General features: G+C 50.0%; 3 protein-coding genes across 3 annotated transcripts in view; 1 reads left to right on the forward strand and 2 right to left on the reverse strand.

Moving 5' to 3' along the window:
• Nucleotides 1-864: 864 nt before the first annotated feature.
• On the reverse strand, nucleotides 865-6,274 carry APBB3 (amyloid beta precursor protein binding family B member 3). The gene is made up of 13 exons (XM_007938999.2): nucleotides 6,144-6,274; nucleotides 5,703-5,866; nucleotides 5,544-5,620; nucleotides 4,945-5,005; nucleotides 4,604-4,750; nucleotides 4,359-4,486; nucleotides 4,104-4,109; nucleotides 3,838-3,952; nucleotides 3,612-3,696; nucleotides 3,260-3,343; nucleotides 2,887-3,002; nucleotides 2,564-2,755; nucleotides 865-1,101 (listed from the first exon to the last, which is right to left on the reverse strand). Exons 1-13 carry the CDS (start codon nucleotides 6,190-6,192, stop codon nucleotides 865-867), a joined length of 1,461 nt encoding a protein of 486 aa, XP_007937190.1. The 5' UTR covers nucleotides 6,193-6,274.
• A 515-nt stretch (nucleotides 6,275-6,789) lies between these two features.
• On the forward strand, nucleotides 6,790-8,728 carry SLC35A4 (solute carrier family 35 member A4). The gene is made up of 3 exons (XM_042780719.1): nucleotides 6,790-6,804; nucleotides 7,847-7,945; nucleotides 8,531-8,728. Exons 1-3 carry the CDS (start codon nucleotides 6,790-6,792, stop codon nucleotides 8,726-8,728), a joined length of 312 nt encoding a protein of 103 aa, XP_042636653.1.
• Nucleotides 8,729-9,621: 893 nt separating this feature from the next.
• Nucleotides 9,622-19,297, reverse strand: part of LOC103195503 — a 14,123-nt gene continuing 4,447 nt past the window's right edge. The window contains exons 6-12 of the mRNA XM_007939086.1: nucleotides 17,675-17,808; nucleotides 15,447-15,655; nucleotides 15,291-15,374; nucleotides 13,381-13,551; nucleotides 12,333-12,476; nucleotides 12,097-12,254; nucleotides 9,622-9,730 (exon numbers count right to left, since the gene is read on the reverse strand). Coding sequence (XP_007937277.1) covers nucleotides 9,622-9,730; nucleotides 12,097-12,254; nucleotides 12,333-12,476; nucleotides 13,381-13,551; nucleotides 15,291-15,374; nucleotides 15,447-15,655; nucleotides 17,675-17,808 — 1,009 coding nt within the window. The remainder of the gene's footprint in view (nucleotides 9,731-12,096; nucleotides 12,255-12,332; nucleotides 12,477-13,380; nucleotides 13,552-15,290; nucleotides 15,375-15,446; nucleotides 15,656-17,674; nucleotides 17,809-19,297) is intronic.

Consider the following 19,297-nt stretch of genomic DNA (forward strand, 5'->3'; position numbering starts at 1 on the left):
CTGGGTCCAAGTCAGTGTCTCCAGGTTGCTCTCAGGAGCAAGCGCAAATCACCAGAAAATCCAGGCCCTCGCATGCCACGCTGCGATGTAGCCAAGACGACTTTCAGAAACTCATCTCTGTCCACTGTCCTGCACACTCCCCACATACTCTGTAGGCTTGCTAACTAGTATTCATCTTCCTTCAGTACTCAGGAAGCCATCTATAATGCCTCACGCAAGGTTAAGTGTCTCACCTAAGTTCCTAAAACCCTGAGATTTCCTAGCTGTACTACATAATACCTTCTATCTGGTTTAACTTTATTGTCTCCCTCGCTTGACAGTCACAGAGGGTGTGTGTGTGGGGGGCGTCTCTATTATTAATATCTCCAGTGCCTGACAGAGAAGACCTTATTCTGTTTGTTGAATGAATGAAGCCAATTTTCCATCACACTCATGCCCTCATGTGACTCCAGACAGCAGTAAATAACAAACACACACACACACACACCTCATGCAGGTTGTTTGCTCCCAACCCTGGTCCCATGCCCAATATACTCACACCCAGTGAGGTCACTGAGGGATTTTATTTGCACTGATTTTGCTATAAAGTGTTGCTGAGGTAGAGCCAACTGTCCAGGCCTGGACAGGGGCAAGGGAAACAGGGATCCAGGGAAAGGGAAGCCAGGGGCCTAGGTTGTGGTACAGGGCCTCTCCATCATCCATATAAAGTTAATAAATTGGGCAATAAATAAGAGGGTAAGCAAAGACCAAAGGAATAGGCAGAGAAGGTTCCAAGGGATGAGAGGCTACAAGCCCCTGAGGAATGAAGGAGTATAGAAGTGGGTATGGACCCAGAACCTCCTTCTCCAGTCCTCCCAGATAAATTTAGGGCATATGAAGCAGAGAGGGTTTCAGCCGGAAGGCATCGAGAAAAGAGAAGACACCCCGTTTTCGAGGGGCTGCTCCTGCACCCCCAACACCTCCTTTGAGCAGGGGACGAGGCAGGGGACCTCCTGGGGAGTCCATGGAGCTGGTCCGCTTGAGCCGCAGGCGGGCACGGGCCTGGGCACCCCAGGCCTTGCCCCGAGCTGCAGAGGCCACAAGACACTTCTGGTACTGAACCTAGGGAGAAGTGGAATGTGAAGATCCAGCTATTTTCTGCCCCTGGACTCCCTGAAAGCTACGGCAGGACAGGGAACTGGCCAAGGCTTCACTCTCATGAGACTGGTAGCCTGCCACATTGGAACCTATAGCATTCCCAGGTAGCTCAATAAGAAAAACATAAAATTTGACATTTACTGAGCACTTAGGGCAGCTGACACGGCACCAACTGTTTTACAAAATCTAACTTAATCCAGTTATTTATGGGGTGTTATTCCAACTGATGAAACTGGGATTCAGAGACTGTAAATGGCTTGCTGAAGGTCACTTAGCTAGAAGGTGGTAGAACTGAGATTCAACCCTAGGTCTGTCTGACTCTAGAACCCACGCTCTTAACCACAACTACAGCTATGCTACCTCTCCTCTAGCTCTCACTGGTTTAGACTGGCCCCTGGCAAAGCAGAATCACTAGTCAAGGGTAGGGCTTACAACCCAAACTCCATTCTCTGCAACTTTTCTAATCATGTCTCATTTGAACTACCTAAACAGGTCCCTAATTGGCCTTTCTACCTCCTCTCTTATGTCCTCCAAGTCTTCTATCTATAATATAGCTTATGTGATCCTCATCCACAAACGTGACTTCCTTGTGCTGCTCTAAATGCATCAATAGCTCCCACCACCCTCGGAATAAAATAAACTCATTACCCTGACCTATAAGATCCTCCATGACCTTGTTTCTGCCATTCTTTCTGTCCTCATCTCTCACTACATCCTGTACTCGATACACTAGATTCTTTGATTCTCTAAGCCACCAAACTCCCTCTTACCTCCACAGCTAGGGTTTCTGACCCACTCCCCTGCACCTGGCTAACTCCTTCTTGGACCTTCAACTATCAGTTTTTCCATCATCTCTTTCTGGCAGCCTTCCTGAACCTGTAAAGCTGGGCTAACCTCTCCTTGATCGTCCTGCAGTGTACACTTTCCTTCTGGTCTGTCTCTACTCTATCCCAAGTGTTCTGTGAGGGCTGTGCCCTCTCTAACACTGAATGGCCAGGATTAAGTATGGTGTTTGGTATCCTGTAGGCATTCATATTTGTTGAATAAACAAACTAAGCTAACAGAATACAAGTGTTCCACATTCAAATCCTCACAGATGCCAGAAAGTAACCTAAATAAGACAAACAGGAAAGACAGTGTGAAGCCTCTCCACAACTTCAGCTATAGGTGGAGTCAGTACCAGAGCTACTGATATTTTAAGAAAAACAGGAAGAGCCGTTATTATGTGAAATGTCCCAACCTTTAAATATTAACAACTAATTAAAACTTGTCAAAAACTGTGAGGGCCACATAAAATACTAATGAGCCAGAGTCAGCTTTGGGATTGCTGGTTTGTGATCTCTGGAGAGGCTGCCAATCCTGAGCCCTATCACCAGTACAGAGCAGCTACAGGGCTACCCCACCCCCTGCTCCCATCCCAACTCACCATGCAGGCAGCCTGTACAGCTTCAGAGAGTGCCCCTGCATGGGGCTGGCACCAGAAGGCTGCACACTGGAAGCTCTGACAGCCCAGGTCAGCAATGAGGCCAAAGGTGTGTGGGTCGTGGCCAACACCAATGAAGGTCACAAGGCGCACAGGACACTGCCACAGTGGCTCCTCCTCTGCACCAGCCTCTGCCTGCCCACACCAGACCCAGTCAACAGAGAGCCGAGCACTAGCCAGACCCACTGGGTTCTAATAGCAAGCAGTGACCCTTCAGCACCCCTGCCCACTCCTCCACAGCATCCAACCTCACCCTCTTCTGGTACCTGAATGGGATGTGCAGTCATAAGAGAGTCAGACACACTGAGCATGGTGGGAACCCAGGCATCCCGGTCACCCCGGGCAGTCAAAGTACCAATGGCCTCATTCAGCACATCCATTCCTAGAAGAACATGCCCCCTATGGTATCTCCCAGCCATAAGGAAAGAAAGTATCTGCAAGGAATGTCTAGGCCCTTCTCACTGACTTGGGATTCAGAGAGATGGAAAGAGGGCAGTAGGGGCTGGGTTTAGAATCCTAAGTTGAGACAGCTGGTACATCCCAGGCCACACTGAGCCATGGAAATACTTTGAAATGGGAGAAGACCCCACCTCCCCCACCTTCTCCTTACCCACTTCTCCCAGCCCCCTCAGTCCTCACCCATGGCTTTGGTGACTGGTAGGGTCCCCACGTACAGTGCCTCATACTTCTGAGCAGCCTGGCTCACTGCATCCAGCAGCTCCACTGGAATATACATACCAAGTTGGCCTGGGCACTCTCACAGTCACTCCCTCCTCCACCCTTCAGAGTGGGGCAGGGCCCAGGCCAGAACTAGCACTAGTGGAAGGAAGGACCACTGAGGTTCCTCCTTTAATTCAGGGCTTGAAATTCCTAAGATCAGAATACCTCAGCAGTCCCACATCTCCAGGGAGGTGCTAAAGAACCTGAAACACACTGCTCTGCATGTTTCACGAAAGCAGCCCCTGATGCTGCAATGCAACAGCTCCCATACCTTGCCGTGGCAGGTCTTCAGGGGAGATGGGATCCGGGGAGCAGCAAGGAGCATCACCACTGACCGCTACTTGCTCTGACAAGATCTAAAACACAATGCAGCTAAGCATAAGCCACAGGGATGGAGGGGAACTGAGGTGAGAGGACCAATGCCACACTGCCCCAACAACCTTGGAAGCTTCAGACTCAGTGCCATACCCACAATGCCTGCCACACCCCGGTCTTACCTGGGCACAGAGTCCATGCAGGGCACTGGCAATGGCCTTGGCAGGGACATCACAGCGAAACACATGGCACTTGAGCATACAGCTATCTTTGTCACCCGCCACAAAAGCGAAGTCCCTGGCAAGGTCAGAGATTGGGCTGAGACAGAGATGGGACTAGAATAGGGGGTGGGTTGGGAAGGGGCCTGTAGTGCCTACAGGTGAGGGATATGGCAGGGATGGAGCAGGGAGGTCAGGGCGGGGGCTCAGGACACCTGGCTGTCACTCACCTATCACTGTTCCAGAAGCATGTGGGAGCACAGGAGAGAGTCAGCCCAGCCACTCAGGCTCTCCCCAGTCTGTCCCTGCTGAGCTGGGCCCACCCTTCCCCACCAGGGTTGAACCAGGTAGGGGAGGCAGTGCTTGGGTTCATGACAGAGAATCTGTGTCCAGGGTTTCAAGTACAGGGGATGAGCATCAGTGGGGATCACAGGCTGCAGGGGCACAGAACAGCCCTTGCTTTGGGGGAGTGTAGAGGCCCTCACCGGCCCTTGGAGCTGCCCACACCCCATACACGGATGTGCACCAGAGGCTGGCAGTGGATCAGACTGTGGTCCAAAGGATTCACTAGACTCATGGCATCCTTCTTTAAGATCATCAGCATGTTCTGGCCCTGCCAAGGACAAAGGTCAGCCCAGAGCTCAAATGAAGGTGGGTGCCACAGGGGCCAGGCAATTCAGGGCCTCTCCTGGGTCCAGGACTGAACCTCTGGAGGGTCAAACCAGCTCACCTCACCCCAAGCACCATCTGGAGGCTGGCTCCGGCTGCAGGTCTGGGCCAGCTGTTGGATACAGTTATTGACCGCAATGCTGCTCTTCCCTGGTGCCAGATCCTCCTCAGGTACCTCTACCCAGCCCAGAGAGCGGACTGCAAAGCACTAATAGGTAGGAGGAATGGACAGGAGGACCCTGAATAAGGGTGGAATGGGTAGTGCCACAGGCCCCACATGTATAAACACCGAGGCCTCTTCCTTTAACCCTTCACCAACTCTGCTCAGCCCAATCACACCCCTGACCTTTCCCCTGGGACCATTCCAATGCTCTGGCCCAGCCCTCAGGACCTAGTCACTACCTTAGCCCCTGGCTCCATGCTTTGGATGTAGGATTCTTCACCATACCAGGACAGGGAGTTACTGGAACAAAGCAGAGCTGGTGAGAGAACTATACTTCCTACAAGGGCACTGGAGAAGCGCACACTGCTGGAGTGAACACACGGTGAGACAAGGCCCAGGAGGTATTAGGAAAATGTAAAATGTTATATATAAGTTGCGAGGATTTAGGCCATATGGCAAAAAATACTAAAAAAGCATGCCATAGAACAGGAGTTGCCAACAGGAAAATGGGTCTAATATGTAAACCAAAGCCCCAAATCAAGACAAGAGACCCTAGAACAGCACAGGAACCCCAATGAAAGAGCTTAGGACAATGACCAAGATCTAGAATATGATGGATAAGGACCCAAAATATGGACAAGACAGCTTGGAATAAGGGATAAAACTCACAACACTAAAACAGCGGAGAACACAAAGCACAGCCAAAAACACAGAGCAGAGTCTGAAACATAGGACAGAGCCCAAAAGCTGGACTGACAAGCAGACCACAAGCCCAGTTGTTACTTTTGAGTGCCATGGAACCCCAAGTCTTTCACTTCTTCTGCCCTATCTCTGTTACCTCTGATCCAGTGAGCTCTCCAGGCTGGAAAAGGATCTCCCTTTAGGGGGCCGGAGTCCCCAAACCCTCTCAGTCCCCTGTGGAGAGGGGGTTAGGTCAGTCCAACAGCAGGCCTAGGTCCATACACCGGATCAGGCCTCCTCCTCACACTCCACCTACCTTGCCTGGGTCCTCTGTTTCTCCTAGCTCCCAGGTCGGGCGCTGCCACTGGGTGCTACCACTGGGTACATGCCAATAGTAAGTACCCGCAGCATCGTGGATCTTCCTCCAGCCAGGAGGCAGGCCTGGTTCCCCCTCCAGACTCTGGTCTCCCCATAAGTCATCTACAGGAATACAGAACGGGGGAATATATTATTCGTGGGCTCAGAATAACACCCTGCCATAACCCTCTATTCCAAAGAAGGCAGCTTGGACTGGAGGTCCAGACTGAGGGTCTAGGCTCTCCAATCTTGGAGAGATCACGGTGCAAAGATCAGGGTTCATTTGTTCCCTGGTTCTCATCCTGAGACGTGCCCCAGGTCTTCGAGCCTCCGGTAGCCTTTCGCGCTTCCTCGACCCCCTTTAGCTCCTGATCCTCCCACCGGATCCCTCAATGCACACCATCGCAGTTGACCAGAATGATGGCCAGCATGTAATCCTTGCCCAGCATGGCCCCGACCGCGTCCCCGCCGGCCTAAGCCGGCCCGCACTCTCAGCCCAGCGCGATCTCTGAAGCTGCTGCGCCTACAAGCCCTGCCTCTCTGCGCCGGAGACAGCCCGGCCAGCCGGTGCCGCACAAACACGGGGCAGGGCAGGGTCCCAGGAGCTAGAAGGGGCGGGCCTGTGCAACGCTGCCCGACCAGAGGTGGCGCGTGTAAACAGGCGTTTGGATCCCTGAGTGGGTGAGTGTCTACGTGCGTGGGGCTGGCGGAGGCCGGGAACGCCAGCGAGCTCACTGACACCACGGCGCAACTGTGAGCTCATCAAGCGGCGGAAGACCAGAAGGGCGAACGTGCTACGCGCGCACACGCACCCGAGTGAGATCACTGTGCCCGCGTGGTAAGCGCGCGCACATGCCGTCTGGGACCCAATGGGTCATGTGGGAGTATCTGTGCTTAGGAGGCCGCCAGGGCTCCGCTGCCCAGGGAAACGCCACCACCCTTTCTAAAGATACTACGGAAGTGGCTCTGCCCTCAGTAAAGATGGCCGTACCACTTGGCATGGAAAGAGGCGGTGCTGCGCGTGCGCAACAAGTTCGGCGGGGAAGATGGCGGATGACAAGGTGAGTGAATGTGTAGGGGCTGCGAAGTCGGGGGCAGTTTTCAAACTCCGAGACCATTTTTGGTCCTTGGAAGAAGCGACACTGAAGCGGCCCAGCGGTGGAGGTGCTTCTTGTTTGTCCTGGGATTTTCTTGTTTTCCCCTAGACTTTCGCCCTTATTGCCTGCCTCAATAGTGGGGGAAGGGAGCGTGGGGCTGGCGGAGCCCGGGATCCCCCAGGTGGCCGGTTCGAGGGATCATCACCATCCTGTTAGTTGCACACACTTAAAAATACATTCATCCTAATACACGCCTTAGACGCACTCATATCCTTCACACTTTCTTGCAGTGGTGCACGGTCTCACACTTTTCCCCACTCCCTGGCTTCCGAAAATTTCCTCCTAAAGACACGATGTTTCCAAGCCACACAGACACTTACAGCCCTATTCAGACACTCTTTTGGGCACAAACTGAGTAGCATACTTATATCAAAATCTCTTCGTTTACTCAGACTCTTGGCAATCATACCCCCTCTCCAGTCACTCATGAATTCCTATTGTGATGGCCTGCGGGGTTGGGGAGTAGGAAGCAGAGAAACCCAGGAAGAAACCAGGTTTACCCCTATATTGTTCAGGGAATTGCTTAATACCACCCGTATATTTACTAAGTAGTCGTTTAATGCCAGGGACTGAGGACACAGTAAAGACATACTGGTTGGCGCTTTCAGGGAGCTCCTAATCTAGTTAAAATAGTTCTTTTCTGAGACACCTAACTGGAGGTCCCCTTGCTGTTCCTCCTCCCTCCCCAACACACTGCTTGCTGTATACAAGTAGCTGTTGTAAATTACTGATACAGATCTTATCACTCCCTCCATGTCCCCCATGTGAATCCTGTGCTCTTCAATGCCTTTCTTCCTCTACTGCTGCCATCTCAGGAAAGTTTTATAGGAAGAGGTTTCTCAGGCTCATCCCATCCTCTTCACCTCCCCTTTCCACAACCTCAAATAGAATTGAGAGAGGATAAGATTGGGTCATCTATTAGAGCCAGCCTTTCCCTTTGTCCTAGGATTCTCTGCCCAAGCTTAAGGATCTGGCATTTCTCAAGAATCAGCTGGAGCACCTGCAGCGGCGTGTAGAAGACGAAGTGAACAATGGCATGGGCCAGGTAGGGGCCATCTCCCTCACGCTTAAGCTTCATTGCCCATCATGCCTTTGAGAGTGTTGAATGGTTATTGAGAACATGTTCTCAGTGACACTAAAGAAAGTTTTCTGTGAAAATGGCACTTGAGCTGGGATTTTAAGTTTACGTAGAGGTTAACCTAGATAAAGAGGGAAGGAAAGAACATTGCAAGGAGATGGAACAGCATATGTAGATCCCTTGTGAGTTAGAGGTAGCATGATGGCCATGAGGGGGTGAAAGGAGGTCACTTTGGCTGGAGTCATGGGGAAGTGAGGAAATAGGAAATGAGGATGAAGAAGCAGGCAAGGATCAGGTCAGATTCCTCAAAGGCATCTCTATGGCCTTGTGATTCTGTAGTTGGAGCCTTCTGATCCCAGCGTTCTGACATTGTGTGATCAGGACTCCTAGGTTCTGTTTCTGGCTCCAGAACCTTGAGAAAAATCTTAACTACCAGAGATGTCCAGAGTAAAGGAGAGCAGGTGGTAGAATACTCTATGCCCAGCTTGAGTAGCTCTTGGGTAGAGAAGGGGGAGAGTTTGGCTGAGTTTCCTCCTGTGTTTTCTTCCATAGGATGGCTCACTTCTATCCTCCCCATTCCTCAAGGGCTTCCTGGCTGGCTATGTGGTGGCCAAACTAAGGGCATCAGCAGTATTGGGCTTTGCTGTGGGCACTTGCACTGGCATCTACGCAGCCCAGACATATGCTGTGCCTAACGTGGAGAAGACATTGAGGGACTATCTGCGGTCACTGCGCAAGGGGCCCAACTAGCTCTGGATCCCATGGGGGAGACAGGATGAACAGCTGGGTCCTGCAGGTGGAGGCCTTTCAACCACAGACACCATATCTCACTTCCCTGGCTGTCACCCATTTGCTGTCTCCACCCTTGCTGCCACCCTCATCCTTGATTCCCTTCCTGAAGAGGGTGGACAGTGGCTGGTCAGCCTGTATCCTTGACTCCTTCCCTCCCTGACCTCACAAAACTGGCCCCAGGACTGTGGCTTCAAGGCCCACCAGCTCCTTCCTCTTCTAGCCTTCACGGTGGAGTTTGCAGCTGACTCTGATCCTCAGTGTTCTCTCTGGCCATGTACCACAGCTCCTCCTTCCTGAGAGCTGGCTCCGTAACTTGATTTTCCTCAGACGTGTTACAGTCCTCCTGCTGCCCCTTGCTACACAAGCCACCCTGCATCTGGTGTGGGCATGAGTGTAGAGGACGGGGGTTTGCCAGGCTTAGGCCGTCCCAGGCAGGCCCGTTGGACCCTGATGCTACTCCTGTGCACTGCCATGTATGGTGCCCATGCCCCATTGCTGGCACTGTGCCATGTAGACGGCCGAGTGCCCTTCCGGCCCTCCTCAGCCGTGCTGCTGACTGAACTGACCAAGCTGCTGTTATGCGCCTTCACCCTCCTGGTGGGTTGGCAAGCATGGCCCCAGGGGGCCCCACCCTGGCGCCAGGCTGCCCCCTTTGCACTGTCAGCCCTGCTCTATGGAGCTAACAACAACCTGGTGATCTACCTTCAACGTTACATGGACCCTAGCACGTACCAGGTGCTGAGCAATCTCAAGATTGGAAGTACAGCTCTATTCTACTGCCTCTGCCTCCGGCACCGCCTCTCCGCACGCCAGGGGTTAGCACTGCTTCTGCTGATGGTAGCGGGGGCCTGCTATGCAGCTGGTGGCCTCCAGGACCCCCGGAACACCCTTCCTGGATCCCCTCCAGCAGCTGCTCCTGGCCCCATGCCCCTGCACATCACTCCACTGGGACTGCTCCTCCTCGTCCTATACTGCCTCATCTCAGGCTTGTCATCCGTGTACACAGAGATGCTCATGAAGCGACAGCGGCTGCCCTTGGCACTTCAGAACTTCTTCCTCTACACTTTCGGTGTCCTCCTGAACCTAGGTCTGCATGCAGGCAGTGGCCCTGGTCCAGGCCTCTTGGAGGGCTTCTCGGGATGGGCAGCACTCGTGGTGCTGAGCCAGGCACTAAATGGACTGCTCATGTCAGCTGTCATGAAGCACAGTAGCAGCATCACGCGCCTCTTTGTTGTGTCCTGCTCACTGGTGGTCAATGCTGTGCTTTCAGCGGCCCTGCTGCGGCTGCGGCTCACAGCCACCTTCTTCCTGGCCACACTGCTCATTGCCCTGGCTGTGCGCCTCTACTATGGCAGCCGCTAACCCTAACCACCTCCACCCTGACTCCTGACCCTGTAGATTGGTTGCCACCATCAGCCACTCCCCAGCCCTCTCCTCCCCTCAGCAACCTTGTACCAAGTGCCTTGTGAGAAGAGCTAGGAAAGAGGGACCAGCCAAATCAGTCTCTAGAGGTGGGTAAATGAAGGAGACTTGAAAAGTGTGTTTGGATAAGGAAACTCATAAACCACCCCCCTGACCAAGTTGTTCCAGACTAAATAATTATGGGAACATCTATATCTAGGCCTGAGAAAAGACCCCATACCTAATGGAGGAGGCTTCCTGATCATCCTGCATTAGTACAGTTGCATAAAGAGGGCTAGGAGACAGGTGGTCCTTGCCTACTGTGGTCACCCCAGCAGACTCCCATGTTCCCTTGCCTGACGCTGGCTGCTCCAGCCTAGCCATGGTGCATGACTTCCTTATAAGGGATATTCCGCCCCGTGCTGTCATGCAGGAAGACCCAGTCACCACAGATTATAGTCAACCTGGGCCTCTCTGCCACCTCCTGCTCCAGCAGCACCTTGATGACATAGCGCTGCTCCCTCCACTGTGCTGTTCCCCACACCCAGCCTTTTTCCTGGAAACCCGAGAGAGGGCTGGGGCTTGACTCATCTCAGGGAATGTTACCCCTGGGCCCTGGCTTAAGCTTACGCTCCTGGCCTCTCTGATCACCCCATGAGGCCCTCTTGAAGTCCACTACCCCCTCTCAGGCTCCTATGAGGCACCATCTCTCCCACTCTGGGTCCTGCCTCTACTTAGCAGTGTTCTAGCTCCTCTCAGTCGGGAAGTTCTGCAGAGTGACCAGGCATAGGGAAACTTCTATAGCTCAATCAGTGTCTTTTTAACTACGTGAGCAATAAGGTAATAAAGTGTTCTGACATGTAGGGTGGTTCCTACAATCGGCCATGGTTGTCCTGTGTCTTCTTTGTTGCACTGGATAGCAGCTGGATGTAATATTCCCTACGATGAGACTGGTAATCAACTCCATGGTGGAATCTCCTATGAGCAGCTGAGTAGTTGCCTTTGGGTATGTGGTCTGCTTCCTGTATATACTGAGAAGCTTTGAGAATGGTCTCTAGCCTATGGCGCGCTTGGACCCTGCATGTAGCCATGTCATTGTTCAGCAGCCTGCCATGCTCTGCCGACCTTGGGACTTACAATGGACTTAAGTTAATGGCCTGCCATGTGGTTTGGTAACATCAGGACTGTGCCTTTTTACTTGACAGCCTTGGGGCTTCTCAGCCTCAGCAGCCATAGCTGTCTGAATGAAGGAAAGCCTCTAGCTCCAGTGGGCCAGGAGCAGGAGACAGAGCTGGACCCCAAGGTTGAGGGGCTTTAACCCAGCCCCTAGAGCCTGGCACTTTGAACTTGGACTTAAAGCCTCCAAATTGTAAGAATAAACTCCTGTTTGTTAAGGCCATCCCATTTGTGGTATATTCTTGTCAGAGCAGCGCTAGGTAACCAGAACACTTTATTTATTTTTAAACAAGGTTCCTAGTGGAACACATTTCTAATCTGAAATACATGAGGTCACCATGAATCAGCATCAACACCACGGCAACTGGTCTTCTGTTTGGCTTGGTGTAGGTGATTCTAATGCATACTGAAGCTTGTGAACTGCTACTTGGATTTGAATTCTGGCTCTACCATTTTCTTAACTGTTCTTGAGCATTTACTTTCTGAGCTTCAGTTGCCTTATCTCTGAAATGAAAATGAAACGGTAGTACTTAACCTACTATGGGTAGCTGAAAAGGTTAAATAAAATGATGGATACTAAGTGCTTTGGGGCTGGCACAGTAAAACCTGGAAGTGGTGTTATTAATTATCCATGATGAGAGTTAGCTTCATGGTTGTGTTGCATCTTCCTCTCCTAGGATCCTCAAGAATGAGGGAGAGGAAGTTGCCCAGGAAGGATTCCTGATCACCAGGTTTCTGCCCCCACCTACTCTGCACCCTGGTGGAGCTGCTGGTTCTGGACTTGGAGCTCCTGGTTCTGTGTGGCCAGGCTGATGCTATCTTGTAGGACACTAGCCAATAGGCTGCGGTGGTGATGTTCTGCAGTCATAGCCGCCTCCTCCCACAACCTCCGCCAGGTCCGGAACACCTATTCCCAGATTCACAGATGCCTGTCAGTCAGCTGGCTTTGGAACCAGCTCAAGACCCACCCTCTGTCCCCAATGACCTGTAGCACGTGACGTGTCCGAGCTCGGGCGGCCTGCACATGCAACTCATAGAGGGTTGCCAGGTCTTGTTCTGCAGCATCCCGCTCTGCCTGAAGGCCCTCTAGCTGGAGTCTCAGCACAGTCTGCTCCTGGCGCCATCTCTCCTCTGAGAACTTCAATGATGAGACATAGCCTTGGGTATATGTTGCCTTTGTGCTAGGCACTGTGCTAAATACTTCAACTATCTCACTTTAACCAGTAACAGTCATGTGGTTAGTTGCTGTTTTACAGCCTTGGAAACAGAGTGACTTAACTTACCCAAAATCACATGCTACTAAGGGATAGAGCTGAGATGACACATACCTTTCAATGGTTCACCATCATCCTTGAGGTAAAGTCCAAATCCCAATGCATGGTACACAAGGCCCTTGTGTTTTAGCCTTGCCTCTTGTTCACTCGCAAGTTCTAGTGAGACCTGACATTTTGTGGCTCCCAGGGCCCATCATGTCATTTTTTCCCTCTGGACCCTTAACACATACAGTATTAGCCTCTCAGACCAGGCTTCCCCAACCCCCAAGTTGTATATGTTTCTTATATTGTTCAAATAAGATACTGACTTAGTGTCTCTATGTGATGAGCAGACTGCCCTTGTGGCTGATTTGTTTGTCCTTTAAATCTCAGCTTACCAAAAACCAAAAGCAAACTCACTGCTGCTGTCAAGTCAGTTCTGAGTCATAGTGACCCCTCTTTGGGTTTCCAAGGCAGTATCTCTGCAGAAGTAAATTGTCCAGTCTTCCTTCTGAGGAGTAGCTGGTGTTTTGAACCACCAGCCTTCTGGTTAGCAGTCAAATGCCTTAGGCAGTATGCCACCAGAGCTCTCAGCTTAGATGCCATATTCTCTGATCAACCCCACACTGGGTTAGATCCCCTTTGTTCCCACAAGCCCCTCATTCTGCCACATCACAGCACCTAGAACAGAGAATTGCCTCATCTGGCCTCCACAAAGCCATGAGGGCCATGGCAGAGGTATAGACTGGTCTGTTGCAATTGACACAGGATCCTCCCTACTTGATCCCTCCTCACCTTTCTGGCCACTAGGGCTTTGACCTGGTCACCTGCCACATCTTCCTCCTCCTGCTTCAGGTGCTTTAGCTCTTCTCTGATCCGAGTTTGGTGCTGCTCTCGTAGTTTCTGCCTCCTGGCGTGGGCCAGGAAGAACTGCAGGGCCACATCTGGAGCCTGCCAGGCCCCAGTGAGGTCAGTCTAGGCTCAGCCACAATCCCCAGCATGCACACAACATTGGGACATGGAACCTGACATTTCCAGCACAATTCCTTTACCAGGGCTACTCCCAGAGCCATACCCAGGCCAGAGACTCAGGAGGCAGCAGGGACTGTCTCTACCAACAGGTGCCATAGAGGTCTTGAGGATCTCATACCCCTAATCCAATCCAAAAGAAAAACAACCCCTTCCCAGGCCCCTCCCTTAGGGTCCAGTAGCCGTTCAGGTCCTTCATTTGCTGGGAGCTCTATATTTCTCACTGGTGTCAGAGGAAGGTAAGGAGGAGGCAGAATAACTGGGCTATGCAAACCCCCCCACCCTGCACATGACTTCCAGTTGTCCCTGGGGTAGATGTTACCTGTTCTTCAGTATCCCTGAGCAGATGCTTTTGGTGGCACCCAGGTCCTAGAGCTGCTGTTCTTCCTACAGTTAAAGAAAATTTTACTCAAGGAGGTTAAACAAAAAGAAGACTCCAGCTCCACTCAAACCCCAGGCCCACCTTGGGGCTCCCGCTGGAGGTCTGGACTGTGGCTTGCTGCTGGATCCATCACCTGCTGAGAAGGTACTGAGAACGCAAATTCTACACACACTGTCCCAGGACAATGTGTATTAAACTCAGTTTTGAAATTGGATCGGGATCCCAGCTACTCCTTTTCTTAGCTCTATGATTTTAGGCAGGTGACCAGTCAATTGTGCCTCTGCATCCTCACCCACAACATATATCTCATAAAAGTCCCAATCTCAGAAAGAGAACATGAAATGAGATAAAACACTGAGTTGTATCAGGCACAAGCTCAGTAAATGGGGGCTAACATATCTAATTCCCAAGGCCCAAAGCTGTTAAAAAAAAAAAAAAAAAGTTGTAATTGAAAAGGGAAGACGAGAAAGGCCAAGAGAGGCTGAACAGGCAGGGTTCCAGCCACCAGGGACAAATTATGAAGAGATCTAGTGGCATGGTGGTTAAAACATTTGGGTACTATCCAAAAAGTTGGCAGTTTGAATGCACTAGCCACTCCATGGGAGAAAAATGAGGCCATCTGCTTCTGTAAGGAGCTCTGGTAGCGTAGTGCCTAAGGCATTTCACTGCTAACCAGAAGGCTGGTGGTTCAAACCCACCAGCCACTCCTCAGAAGGAAAGCTGGGAAATCTACTTCCGTAGTGATACTGCCTCAGAAACCCAAGGAGGGGTCACTATGAGTCAGATCCGACTCGACGGTAGTGAAATAGGTAGACCTGCTTCTGTAAAGATTTACAACCTTAGAAACCCTCTGGTCTTACAGGGTTGCTATGAGTCAGAATCCATTTGATGGTGTGTGGGTTTGGGTTTTGGTTTTTTGGGTCACAAATCGTGGAAGACAGTGCTCTCCTCTGCACAGGAGAGGCCATGTAGCATAAGGGGACAACCAAACAAACCAAACTCACTGCTGTCTAGTCCATACCAAATCATAGAGCTCCTGTAAGTCACAGTAGAACTGCCCCATAGGATAGTCAAGGCTGTAATCTTTGAGAAGCAGATTGTCACATCTTTCTTCTATGGAGCAGCTGGTGGGTTTGAACTACCAAATTTTTGGTTAGCAACTGAGCACTTACCACTGCATTACTAGAGCTCCTGATGGCACCCTTATAGCTCTCTGTAAATACAGAAGAGGAAGGCAGATATTCATGGGTCTCTTAAGCAATTGGATGAGGAGACATACCTGTGATTCTGGGAGCCCCACTGCCTCAACTTTAGCCTCTTTGAACATCTGGCTTCCTGGGTGCTGGCTCCAGGCTTTTACTACCTACAGAGACAGGGTTCTGGGCAGGCTCTGGCCATTGCTGGCCCCGGTGTCTCCAGGCCTTACCTTCCTCACCTGAAGCTCACGTAGTGCCCGGCCTAGCTGACTGACCCCATCATCCGTCAGGGTGTCCCCAAGGAGGACTGAACGCAGGGTCTTCAGGCTAGCCCGGCGGGTCCGGGCCTCCTCTACTGCATCCCACAGGGTGGGCCTCACCTCTTTTACCTCCATCCTCCTTCTTGAGGCCCCCAACAGAGCAGCCTGGAGCAAGCTCGGGGAAATTCCTGGTAAAGAGAGACTCAAAGTGGATCATTCCTTTTCTCTGGAATCCAAAGCACACTGCCTGTAAGACTTTTCATTTTTATTAATAATACTATTCATAACAATAGTTAACACCCGTCAGGCTTTTAAGGAGCTCTTGTGGAGTATTGGGTAAGACATTTGGCCACTAACCAGAAGGTCAGCAGTTCAAACCCACCAGCTGCTCTGTGGGAGGAAGATGAGGCAATCGACTTGCGTAAAGATTTACAACCTTGGTAACCCTATGAGGGTCACAATGAGTCGGCCTATGTCAGGTCACTATGAGTGGCAGTGGGCTTTGGGATATCAGGCTTTTATATGTACTTGATGGCACTTAGCTAAAGCTTTTTATGGGTTGCCCCTTTTTATACACTCAGGAGTCCCGTCAGGTAGCAACTGTAAACTATCCTGCCTCCCCCTGCGTTTTCCAGATGAGGCTACTGAAGCTCAGAGAGGTCAAGTAACTTCCTGGAAAGTGGCAGAACTGAAACTCAAGCCCACTTCTGTCTGATGCTAAAGCCTGTAGCCTGTGTCTTTGATCATATACCACATTGGCCTATGGATAATACTTATTGGCTATCCTCCACTAATTTATCCCTGAGGGCTCAGATGACCCCAAGTTATCTTCCTCTTTCTGTAGAGCCTGGTGCAAGGGGAGTTCTGGAAAGTGTTGGCCTCATGAATGTGTATTTGTTGACTTTGGAGTCAGTCTGAGTGCCTGACTTTTTTTTTTTTTTTTTTTTAACTCTTATTACGGAAAATTTCAAACATATACAAAATAAAGAATCCACCTATCTATCACCCAGACTCAGCAATTATCTATTCATGGCTATTCTTTTTTTTTTCTATTATTATTTTTTTATTATTGTGATTTGGGTGAAGATTTACAGAGCAAATTCACTTTCCATATAGCAGTTTACATATACTTTGTCTCATGACATTGACCACAGTTTACTACAATGCAACAGCTCCCTTCCCACTTCCTCCCCATAGTTACCTCTTCCCAGTGTCCATCCCTCCATGGACTCCTGCCCCCTAAGCTGTCTCCATGTGCATAGACACCCCTTCTTTCTCAATGATTGCTCTCTCCAAGGAGTGTATCTACCTCAGGTAAATGTTCAACTCATATGCCTGTCTTCTGTTTGGCTGGAAACCACAGGTGTGGGTTCAATTCCAGACCTGAAGGGCAGCTAGGGGCCATAGTCTCAGTGGTTCCACCAGGCTCTATCAGACCAGCAAACCTGGTCCCCCCCTTTTTTTTTCTCCAAATGATTTTGAGTTTTGTTCCACATTGTTTTCCCTCTCTAAAAAGGATCTGCTACACAGATCCCCTTCCAAGTGGATGACAATGGTGGCTGGGCACCATCTAGTTCTTCCGGTCTCATAGTCATATAGGCTGCAGATCAGATGGTGTACCAGTCTCTAGGACTAATTGTTTCCATGAATTTTGGTTTTCTTCATTATTCTTTCCTTTGGACAAGGAGAGACCCATCGTTGCATCTAGATGGCAGCTTGCTAGCTTTTAAGATCCCAGTTGCTACTTGTTCATGGCTATTCTTGTTTGATGTATGCCCCCAACATGACCTTTACCTTATTCTTTTGAAGCAAATCCCTGAGATCATAACATTTCGCAAATGCCCGATTTTTAATGGCAGAGTGACCTTAGGCAAATCCCTTCCCATTTCTGACTCTCCCTTTCCCTTCTTACAAATTAGGCCTATCTCCCTTTCCTCATCTGTAAATTAGATGGGTCTCATGGGATTATGGAGCAGTCGGGGGAAAGGGGGTTGCTTAGCTGGTGAAGGCCTCTGAAGGGAGAGAGGCTGCTTTTACTATCAGGTTTGCCTCTCCAGCCACTCTGGGGCCTTCCTGCATCCCAGCCTTCCCAGAGGGTCAGGCTCTCTCTTAGGGCTGAGACTCAGGCTGCATGGATGGGAGACTGAGGCAGACCTCAGCCCAGATATGAAAGCTTCCAAAGAGGTCCACACCCTCCTCAGGGGCACCTTGGGGGTCCAGGCGAAGCAGTAGGCCACAATAGTTGTTTCCTTCCAGGAGCCGTGAAACGATCCAGGGCAGAGAGCCCTCTATGTCCTCATCAACAGCCACACCAGCCAGCACCTGCAGCAGGGGGCAGTCTCTGCCAGAGGGAGGAAGGAAGAAAGATGTCTAGTGATGGAAGAAACTGGCCAGATTCAGTTTTATGGAAGAGCTGACTATAGCTAGTAAATTTTGTGAACCATAGAAAAGTTTCACAACCTTGTATAGATCTTTATTGTATCATCATTTTTTTTAAAAAAAATTAAGTTTACACCACCCAGGTGAAACCAGACAGGTGGGCTCCCACTGGATGCAGCTCCCAGATTAATAAGGAGGCACCAGGCTTTGGGGTAAGGAGCTCTGGTAGCACACTGCCTACAGCATCTGACTGCTAACCAGAAGGTTGATGGTTCAAACCGATCAGCCACTCTGTGGAAGCAAGACTGGGCAATCTACTTCCATAAAGATTTATCACCTCGGAAACCTAAGGAGGGTCACTATGAGTCAGAATTGACTCAGTTGCAGTGGGTTTGGTTTTTGAGGCTTTGAGATGCTGAGGAAGGAAGCTTTATTACAGGTTAGTGAGTAAGGGGTTTGGGGACTGTGTGTCAGATCAAGCTCCCAAAGCTGGGGATTTCAGGGCTGATGTAGGACATGGAATAGGGAAGTTATGATTATTTATAGAATTTCCAGGAACTCATTAACTATGCATTAGGCTCATTAACATGGTAAGTGGTGCAGTGTCATGCTGGCCGAGGGGTATGTTTTTCAGGTTCTGATATAGCAAGAACTTGGCTGATATTTCAGCCCTTGCAGTGAGGCCACCTGGGGTGGGGCATTCTTACATTATTTCAGTCCTTGTGGTCAGGCTGTCCCATAGGGTTTCCAAGGCTGTAATCTTTATGGAAGGAGATTGCCACATCTTTCTCCCACAGAGCAACTGGTGAGTTTGAACCATTGAGCAGGTGGGCACTTGAAAACTACACTACCAGTGCTCCTAACTAAAGGGTATAGGATTTCTTTATAAGGTGATGAAAATGTTCTAAAGTAGATTGTGGTTGCACTATCTGTGAATAATCTAAAAAACATTGAATTGTACACTTTACATTGGTGAACTTTATTGTATGTGAAGCATAGCTCAATAAAAACTTATTTTAAAAATCTTAATCATAAAAGGAAAGAAAGACTTTAGAATATTCTGGAATTTAGGATAATTTTTATCTTCTTTTTTGTTTTTCTCTAATTTGTTTTCAGCCACTTCTGATTTTGGAAATACTTACATGATTTTTTAAAATATTTCAAGTTGTTTTGAAATGGTTATTTTCTGTCACTAGCTCATGTTTTAATAACTTTTAAACACTGAGTAAAGAGTATAAAGTAGGGCATGGATAGACGGTTATTTGGGAATTTTCCAATGTGGTTCTTTTCCAAGCTTTCAGTCTGATAGACCAGAACATATATAAACCATTGATATATAAATATAAATATAAATATAAATATAAATATTGATATATTGATATGTTGTTGTTGTTGTTATGTGCCGTCAAGTCAGCCCTGACTCATAGCGACCCCTCCTTGGGTTTCCGAGG

Source organism: Orycteropus afer, unplaced genomic scaffold (assembly GCF_000298275.1).
Source record: "Orycteropus afer afer isolate SDZICR_OR568_19922 unplaced genomic scaffold, OryAfe1.0 scaffold00056, whole genome shotgun sequence".
Classification (NCBI taxonomy): domain Eukaryota; kingdom Metazoa; phylum Chordata; class Mammalia; order Tubulidentata; family Orycteropodidae; genus Orycteropus; species Orycteropus afer.